This window comes from Phocoena phocoena, chromosome 17 (genome assembly GCF_963924675.1).
Source record: "Phocoena phocoena chromosome 17, mPhoPho1.1, whole genome shotgun sequence".
Taxonomy (NCBI): Eukaryota; Metazoa; Chordata; class Mammalia; order Artiodactyla; family Phocoenidae; genus Phocoena; species Phocoena phocoena.
Window position 1 is genome coordinate 5,118,334 of NC_089235.1, and position 9,773 is coordinate 5,128,106.

At 41.5% G+C, this 9,773-nt stretch overlaps 1 protein-coding gene across 1 annotated transcript; it reads right to left on the bottom strand.

Moving 5' to 3' along the window:
* Positions 1-1,087: 1,087 nt before the first annotated feature.
* Positions 1,088-2,128, bottom strand: MOS (MOS proto-oncogene, serine/threonine kinase). Its single transcript, XM_065895709.1, has one exon. It carries the CDS (start codon positions 2,126-2,128, stop codon positions 1,088-1,090), a length of 1,041 nt encoding a protein of 346 aa, XP_065751781.1.
* Positions 2,129-9,773: the final 7,645 nt, after the last annotated feature.

The following is a 9,773-nucleotide window of genomic DNA, read 5'->3' on the forward strand; positions in this document are numbered from 1 at the left end:
TTTCCCTGGGCATTACTTTTCATTGCTTCCACAAGTTCTTAAACTTCATCAGTTATCTGTCTCCTCTTGCTTCTTTCACAGATAAATTCACTGCCTTTATCCTAAAAGTAAACTAAACCAAATCAACAATTTCAAAACATTTCTGTGTACCTTACCCTTTTAAAGGTTTCTGCTTCTCTCTTCTCCTTAACAGTCCAAACACAGCTTCTCCATCAAGCCCTTACTGAAAGTGCTGTTGCCCAGTGGAAGTCAGCTTTGTCCTAATGACAAGGTCCAGGCACCTCATTCTTTTAAACCCATGTACCAGCAGCCATGGCCTTGATTTCTTGGATGGGCAGTCTGGCTCTCCTTGTCTGCTCTCCTCCATCCCAATGTTAAATTTTACTGTTCCTCGGGGGTCATCATTTCTTCTCACATCATATAATCTTTCTTTGTTCTGTCATCTACTTTTGTGTCCAAATAACAGGAAAAGGGACCCAGTTTCGAAGTATTTTAAAGTATATTTAAGTATTTTATTTTAGCAAAATGTTTCTACTCATGGAATGTACAAGTGCAAAATATCCCAAGAACTCATTTAAAACATTATTCCTTTAAAAATAAATTTACCTCAATTTGTAAATTGTTATGTGTGAAGGTCTTTACAAACAAGTAGCTGTTTTGGGGAGGGAGGAGGAGGGAAACAAGTCTTTTTTTAAAAAAGCTTTTACTTATTTGGTGTGGGAGCAAGTAAACTGTTAATCGTTTAAATTTAGGTATGGAGCATATCATTCGAACTTACAGAAAATTTTGGCATTTTCCAATTCAGTTCTGTTTTGGACAAAGTGGTTTTTATCAATAACAGATTTGAATAAGTGCAATACTATGGGACTGTTGAAGTATCTGTAAAGGGATAAGGTTAGGTCCTGAGTACCACCAGGACTACTATGCTCTGCTGTTTGTCTTAGAAAAAGCATTTGAGATGAAAGGAGTTTTTAGGAACTTTATTTTCTAAAAATTCATCCTACCTATATGTTTTTTTCGTACATCTTGACTTCGTTAAAAATGAATAGAAACAAAGACAAAGCCTTATCTGGATGCAGGTTTAGAGTCAGCCCAATTCAGCTTTTAAAGCGCGAAGGTCCACCAGCAGGCGTTCGGCACTTGGCCGCTGCGAAGCCCTGGCCCCCCAGCAGCGCTGGATGACGTTCTCCAGCCTCTTCCCGGGGATGGAGGCGGTGAAGACGGCCGCCGAGAGGGCCGGGCGAAGGTCGTAGGCCACCACGGCGTAGAGCACGTGCTGTCGCTCCCCCGAGTAGGGCGCCTCCCGGGTGGTCATCTGCCAGAGCGTGATGGCGAAGGAATAGATGTCCGCTCGGGGCGTGACGGGCTCTCCTTTCAGGAGCTCCGGCGCTCGGTGGGTGTAGGTGCCGCCCAGGTGGTGAGGGGCCCGCAAGCACAGCACGTCTTCCAGCCTCACGGAGCAGCCGAAGTCACCGATTTTGCAGACGTCCTGCTCGCTGATCAGAATGTTGGCCGGCTTGAGGTCCAAGTGCACGATGCTCTGTGAGTGAAGGAAGAGCAGGCCGCTGGCCACATCCAGGGAGTACTTGAGACACTTTTCCAGCCCCAGCTGCTCCCCGGCGCCGCAGGCAGGCCCCTGGTCCTCGGGGCAGCCGGTGGCGCCGTAGATGACCTGGTGCAGAGTGACGTCGCCCCCGAACTCCATGATGATGGTCCCCAGGCTGTCGAAGCCCGCGGGCGCGCGCGTGCTGGCCGCCACCACGCGCACTATGTTGGCGTGGCGGAGCCGAGCGATGTTGAGCTCGGCCCAGAAGCTGCGCCGGGAGGCCAGGCGGTTCTTGGTGCGCTTGTTCACCTGCTTGATGGCCACGGGCACGCCGTGGTAGGTGGCCTTGTACACGGAGCCGAAGCCGCCGGCTCCCAGCCTGCGCAGCAGGCGCACCTGCTCCCAGTCGATGGAGCACCAGGCCAGCCGGCGCGGGAGGCGGGGGGCCCGGGGCGGGGTGCCCCCCGCCAAGAGCCTGCCTGCCGGCCCCGGGAGCTCGCAGGGGCTGCTGCAGGGCCGCGAGTCCCCCGACGGGGACAGGTCGCCCGGCAGGTGAGGGCGCCGCGGGAGAGGCGAGGGCATCCCTCCGGCTGCGTGGACCCCGCCGGGGCGCCGGTGAGCGGGCAGGGCAGAGGAGACCCCGCGGGCCTGCAGGCGTCGCTGGCTGCCGCCGCCTCTGCTCCACCCCAGCGTTTGTCTCCTCTGCCGCCTCTGTCTTCCCCAAATGAGCCCCATCTGTGCTGGTACTCAGCGAGGGATTTTATCAGATGGGGAGACAGCCTGAACAAAGCACGACAATCCCATTCAGATGAAAGTATTTCCCTTCAACGCTTAAAGTGCATTCGTATAAAAAGAAGCCCTGGAGAAGGGTGCACCGGATAAACCGCCCCGAGCGGCCCCAGGCCTCACCCCTCCTTTACACAATTTCTTTAATTATTATGAAGCAGGCTTCTTCCCCCCAAGTCTCATCCGCTGAGCGTCATCAGTCCTCAGACTAAAGAGACCACAACAGTGCAATGAAATGTTTTCACACTTTGCAGGCTATAATGATTGTCAGTTTATTCTCCAGCTGCATTAAATCACTTCCAGCAGTTATCGGCAGGAACTGAAACACGAACAGCTGACATTTGTTGAACCGATTACAGGGAAAATGAGGTGCAACGTTCATATAGGGATAAAAAATGGTAATCTGAAAGTAATCGATCCAAACAGAATCACTGATACAGGTCAAAACACAAGCCCCCTAAATTCATCGGAGAAAGGAAAATGCAGCTTACGTAGCAAATTAGCAAGATTTTTTTTTTCACATCTTTATTGGAGTATAAATCCTTTACAACGTTGTGTTAGTTTCCGCCATACAACAAAGTGAATCAGCTATATTCTTAGCAACCTATCAACTCCCTAGCAGTCCTTCAGGTCCACCCAGCCAGCTCACTTGCAGAAGAGATTCTAGGCTTCTCAACAAATGACTTACAGAAGTTTTGAAGCAGTTTTGAAGGTAGAGGAGGAAAAAGCACAAAAATGATTCAGAGCCGTGACCAGAGCTTCAAATAATAACAAATATGAAAGAATCCCAGGAGAGGAAAAATCCGAAGAAATAAAAGCGGCACAGAATCATATAATGTGCCTCCCTATAATGTGGAAAAACAGATGTTGAAATTAAATCCAGGGTCGTGCTGTCCAGCTGTAAGTTCTTCCGTTCTAATTTTTATAATAAAAAAACAATTTTCATTCCATACCTTTGGAACAAAGACTGACAATGTTACGCTGTTCGAGAAAAAACAAAGGAAAATGAAAGGATCTGCCTTTTGAAAAATCAAATGGTAAAGTTCTGTCCTGACTTACTGCACTTAGAGCATGTAGGTGATGTGTAACCACATTTTTCTAATGATAGGTCTATGCTTCTGAAGTATATTTGTTTCAAGAAGATGTTAATAAACACAATCCATTTACATAAGCCATCGAAAGTCCTTTGAGCCCTAGGATAAGATTTCTGTTCTATCAATATATTACCCCTCTGACTTAGCATGTGTTATCACGTATAATATTCAACCTGTTTGAGCCTCAACCTTTTTACTTAAGAAATTAGGATAATTATTAAAGTAAACTTTTTTATTTTGGAACAAAGTTTGGGGAGCCCTGTCTGGAGTAATAACAAAAATCTAAAAAATGTAAACTATGAAATATTTTAGAAGAAATGCAGTTGTGTCAAACCTGACATATGAAAGGATGGCAGTGAATAGAGAAAAATAAGAAAGGAACAAAATTATATTCTATAAGTCTATATCGCAAACTGTATTTAATAACCATCGTATAGTTGGGATTATAATCTAGGGCTCTGAAACTGTTATATGGTATCGGGAATGCTGTGAATATTAGCCAGATAAGAGCAGTGGAGTGCCTTAGCCTTCGTGGTATTACACACAATGCAAAATGATGTGACTTATTATAATATAATCTTTATTTTTAAGATAATAGCATAAACAATTCATTCTTCACAGTTTGACTTTATTATTTACATAAAATGTAAGGTATTAATGAAAATAATGGTACTCTGTCCATTCACAAATCCCAAGTTCATTAGATCCATCATCTGCCAATATGCCCAAGAGTATTTAATTGAATATCCAATCTCTGGGGCCAAATGGCCTGGGTTTCTTACTGTCCCCCGGTTTCCTTGTCTGCAAAATGAGGAAAATATGCCTACCTCAGGATTGTTGTCAAGATTAACAGAGTTCCAAATACTATCAGGGCCTGATTAGTAATACCTAAATGCTAATTATTATTTATGAAACTCATAAAAAGATGTATGTGGGATTATAACAATAAGATCTATCAGACAGTATTGGTTTAAAATGTACCCTACCAGGGCTGAAGTAACATCATTTTATCATGTTAAACCAATTTAAAGTTTAATTAGAGTATTTTTTTCTGCACTTAAGTTTTGTTTGAGGTTAAAGACATAAGGGCATGTTGCCTTATTGTTATACACTAAAGATTTGGAGGGTTCACACTGATCTGATCAAATGCGGTAACTTTGTCATCCTGAAATAAATTAGGCAAAGGATAAGACGTGTTGAAAACAGAGGATGCACTGTCTCCCCTAGAATTGCAGATGAAACACAGGAAAGTCGAGGGACTGGGCACCTACAGGTAAGAAAAGGCTCTCAGGTTCTAAGAGTAAATAGAGGCTTGACATTTTCTGCTCTTTGACTGACAGCCTGACTGTGAAGAGATCCTTCAGCATCTGGCAAGCGACTGCATATTTATCACAAGATGTGACAGCAGGTGACAGAATTAATAGCTTATTGAATTTCATTTCAATCACAGAGACTGAGGGCAGCGCTGGTTGGAGGAGTGTCTGCATACAAGTATTACATGCTTTAAAGATTTTGTTTGAGAGCCTCTACTTGGGGTAAAAATTCTGATATCATTTTGTAAATAATAGTTATTATATATTATCTTATTTTTTTTTAAAAATTATTTATTTGTTTATTTATTTATTTATTTATCTGGCTGCTCTGGGTCTTACTTGCGGCACGCAGGATTTTTGTTTCCACCTGTTGAATCTTTAGTTGTGGCATTCGGGATCTAGTTCCCTGACCAGGAATAGAACCCGGGCCCCGTGCATTGGGAGCGCAGAGTCTCTTTTTTTTTGAATTTTTTGAATTTAATTTTATTTATTTTCTTACACAGGAGGTTCTTATTAGTTATCCCTTTTATACATATTGGTGTACATATGTCAATCCCAATCTCCCTATTCATCACACCACCACCACCACCGCACCACTTTCCCCCCTTGGTGTCCATATGTTTGTTCTCTACATCTGTGTCTATTTCTACCCTGCAAACCGGTTCATCTGTACCATTTTTCTAGGTTCCACATATATGTGTTAATATACGATATTTGTTTTTCTCTTTCCGACTTCACTCTGTATGACAGTCTCTAGATCCATCCACGTCTCTACAAATGACCCAATTTTGTTCCTTTTTATGGCTGAGTAATATTCCATTGTATATATGTACCATATCTTCTTTATCCATTCGTCTGTCAATGGGCATTTAGGTTGCTTCCATGTCCTGGCTATTGTAAATAGTGCTGCAATGAACATTGGGGTCCATGTTTCTTATTTTTCTTTCTTTTTTTTTTTTGTGGTATGTGGGCCTCCCACTGTTGTGGCCTCTCCCGTTGCGGAGCACAGGCTCCAGACGCACAGGACCAGTGGCCACGGCTCACGGGCCCAGCCGCTCCGCGGCATGTGGGATCCTCCCAGACCAGGGCACGAACCCGCGCTCCCTGTGTCAGCCAGCGGACTCCCAACCACTGCGCCACCAGAGAAGTCCCCCATGTTTCTTTTTGAATTATGGTTTTCTCTGGGTATATGCCCAGTAGTGGGATTGCTGGTTCATATGGTAATTCTATTTTTAGTCTTTTAAGGAACCTCTATACTATTCTCCTAAGTGGCTGTATCAATTTCCATTCCCACCAGCAGTGCAAGAGGGTTCCCTTTTCTCCACACCCTCTCCAGCGTTTGTTGTTTGTAGATTTTCTGATGATGCCCATTCTAACTGGTGTGAAGTGATACCTCATTGCAGTTTTGATTTGCATTTCTCTGATGATTAGTGATGTTGGAGCATCCTTTCATGTGTTTGTTGGCAATCTGTATATCTTCTTTGGAGAAATGTCTATTTAGGTCTTCTGCCCATTTTTTGATGGGATTGTTTGTTTTTTTAATATTGACCTGCATGAGCTGTTTATATATTTTGAAGATTAATCCTTTGTCCGTTGATTCGTTTGCAAATATTTCCTCCCATTCTGAGGGTTGTCTTTTTGTCTTGTTTGTAGTTTCCTTTGCTTTGCAAAAGCCTTTAAGTTTCATTAGGTCCCATTTGTTTATTTTTGTTCTTATTTCCATTACTCTAGGAGGTGGATCAAAAAAGATCTTGCTGTGATTTATGTCAAAGAGTGTTCTTCCTATGTTTTCCTCTAAGAGTTTTATAGTGTCCGGTCTTATATTTAGGTCTCTAATCCATTTTGAGTTTATTTTTGTGTATGGTGTTAGGGAGTGTTCTAATTTCATTCTTTTGCATATAGCTGTCCAGTTTTCCCAGCACCACTTATTGAAGAGACTGTCTTTTCTCCATTGTATTTCCTTGCCTCCTTTGTCATAGAATAGTTGCCCATAGGTGTGTGGGTTTATCTCTGGGCTTTCTGTCCTGTTCCATTGATCTATATTTCTGTTTTCATGCCAATACCATATTGTCTTGATTACTGTAGCTTTGTAGTATATAATGAAGTCAGGGAGTCTGATTCCTCCAGCTCCGTTTTTTTCCCTCAAGACTGCTTGGGCTATTTGGAGTCTTTTGTGTCTCCATACAAATTTTATGATTTTTTTGTTCTAGTTCTGTAAAAAGTGCCATTGGTAATTTGAAAGGGATTGCATTGAATCTGTCGATTGCTTTGGGTAGTATAGTCATTTTCACAATATTGATTCTTCCAATCCAAGAACATGGTATATCTCTCCATCTGTTTGTATCATCTTTAATTTCTTTCATCAGTGTCTTATAGTTTTCTTCATACAGGTCTTTTGTCTCCCTAGGTAGGTTTATTCCTAGGTATTTTATTCTTTTTGTTGTAATGGTAAATGGGGGTGTTTCCATAATTTCTCTTTCAGATATTTCATCATTAGTATATAGGAATGCAAGAGATTTCTGTGCATTAATTTTGTATCCTGCAACTTTACCAAATTCATTGATTAACTCTAGTGGTTTTCTGGGTGTCATCTTTAGGATTCTCTATGTATAGTGTCATGTCATCTGCAAACGGTGACAGTTTTACTTCTTCTCTTCCAATTTGTATTCCTTTTATTTCTTTTTCTTCCCTGATTGCCGTGGCTAGGACAAAGTTATGTTGAATAATAGAGACGAGAGTGGACATCCTTGTCTTGTTCCTGATCTTAGAGGAAATGCTTTCAGATTATACCATTGAGAATGATATTTTCTGTGGGTTTGTCGTATATGGCCTTTATTATGTTGATGTAGTTTCCCTCTATGCCCACTTTCTGGAGAGTTTTTATCATAAATGGGTGTTGCATTTTGTCAAAAGCTTTTTCTGCCTCTATTGAGATGATCATTTGATTTTTATTCTTCAATTTATTAATATGGTTTATCACATTGATTGATTTGCATATATTGAAGAATCCTTGCATCCCTGGGATAAATCCCAATCGATCATGTTGTATGATCCTTTTAATGTGTTGTTGGATTCTGTTTGCTAGTATTTTGTGGAGGATTTTTGCATCTATATTCATCAGTGATATTGGTCTGTAATTTTCTTTTCTTGTAGTATCTTTTTCTGGTTTTGGCATCAGGGTGATGGTGGCCTCATAGAATGAGTTTGGGAGTGTTCCTTCCTCTGCAGTCTTTTGGAAGAGTTTGAGAAGGATAGGTGTTAGCTCTTCTCAACGTTTGATAGAATTCACCTGTGAAGCCATCTGGTCCTGGACTTTCATTTTTTGGAAGATTTTTTTTTTTTTTGCGGTATGTGGGCCTCTCACTGTTGTGGCCTCTCCTGTTGTGGAGCACAGGCTCCGGACGCGCAGGCTCAGTGGCCATGGCTCACGGGCCCAGCCGCTCCGCGGCATGTGGGATCTTCCCGGACCAGGGCACGAACCCGTGTCCCCGGCATCGGCAGGCGGACTCTCAACCACTGCACCACCATGGAAGCCCTGTTGGAAGATTTTTAATCACAGTTTCAATTTCATTCCTTGTGATTGGTCTGTTCATATTTTCTATTTCTTCCTGGTTTAGTCTTGGAAGGTTATCCCTTTCTAAGAATTTGTCTGTTTCTTCCAGGTTGTCCATTTTATTGGCATAGAGTTGATTGTAGTAGTCTCTTAGGATGCTTTGTATTTCTGCGTTGTCTGTTTTAACTTCTCCTTTTTCATTTCTAATTTTATTGATTTGAGTCCTCTCCCTCTTTTTCTTTCTGGCTAATGGTTTATCAATTTTGTTTATCTTCTCAAAGAACCAGCTTTTAGTTTTATTGATCTTTGTTTCTATTTCATTGAGTTCTGCTCTGATCTTTATGATTTCTTTCCTTCTACTTACTTTGGGTTTTGTTTGTTCTTCTTTCTCTAGTTTCTTTAGGTGTAAGGTTAGATTGTTTATTTGAGATTTTTCTTGTTTCTTGAGGTAGGCTTGTATTGCTATAAACTTCCCTCTTAGAACTGCTTTTGCTGCATCCATAGGTTTTGGATTGCCATGTTTTCATTGTAATTCATCTCTAGGTATTTTTTGATTTCCTCAGTGAACTCTTGGTTATTTAGTAACGTGTTGTTTAGCCTCCATGTGTTTGTGTTTTTTACGTTTTTTTCTCTGTGATTGATTTCTAATCTCATAGCATTGTGGTCAGAAAAGATGCTTGATATGATTTCAATTTTCTTAAATTTGCTGAGGCTTGATCTGTGACCCAAGATGTGATCTATCCTGGAGAATATCCATGTGCACTTGAGAAGAAAGTGTAATCTGTTTCTGGATGGAATGTCCTGTAAGTATCAGTTAAATCTATGTGGTCTATTGTGTCATTTAAAGCTTGTGTTTCCTTATTAATTTTCTGTCTGGATGATCTGTCCATTGGTGTAAGTGAGGTGTTCAAATCCCCCACTATTATTGTGTTACTGTCGATTTCCTTTTTTGTAGCTGTTAGCAGTTGCCTTATGTATTGAGGGGCTCCTAAGTTGGATGCATATATATTTATAATTGTTATATCTTCTCCTTGTTTTGATCCCTTGATCATTATGTAGTATCCTTCCTTGTCTCTTGTAACACTCTTTATTTTAAAGTCTATTTTATCTGATATGAGTGTTGCTACTCCAACTTTCTTTTGATTTCCATTTGCATGGAGTATCTTTTTCCATCCCCTCACTTTCAGTCTGTATGTGTCCCTAGGTCTGAAGTGGGTCTCTTGTGGACAGCATATATATGGGTCTTGTTTTTGTATCCATTCAGCGAGCCTGTGTCTTTTGGTTGGAGCATTTAATCTATTCACGTTTAAGGTAATTATCAATATGTATGTTCCTGTTACCATTTTCTTAATTGTTATGGGTTTGTTTTTGTAGGTCCTTTTCTTTTCTTGTGTTTCCCACTTAGCAAAGTTCCTTTAGCATTTGTTGTAGAGCTGGTTTGGTGGTGCTGAATTCTCTTAGCTTTTGCTTGTCTGTAAAGC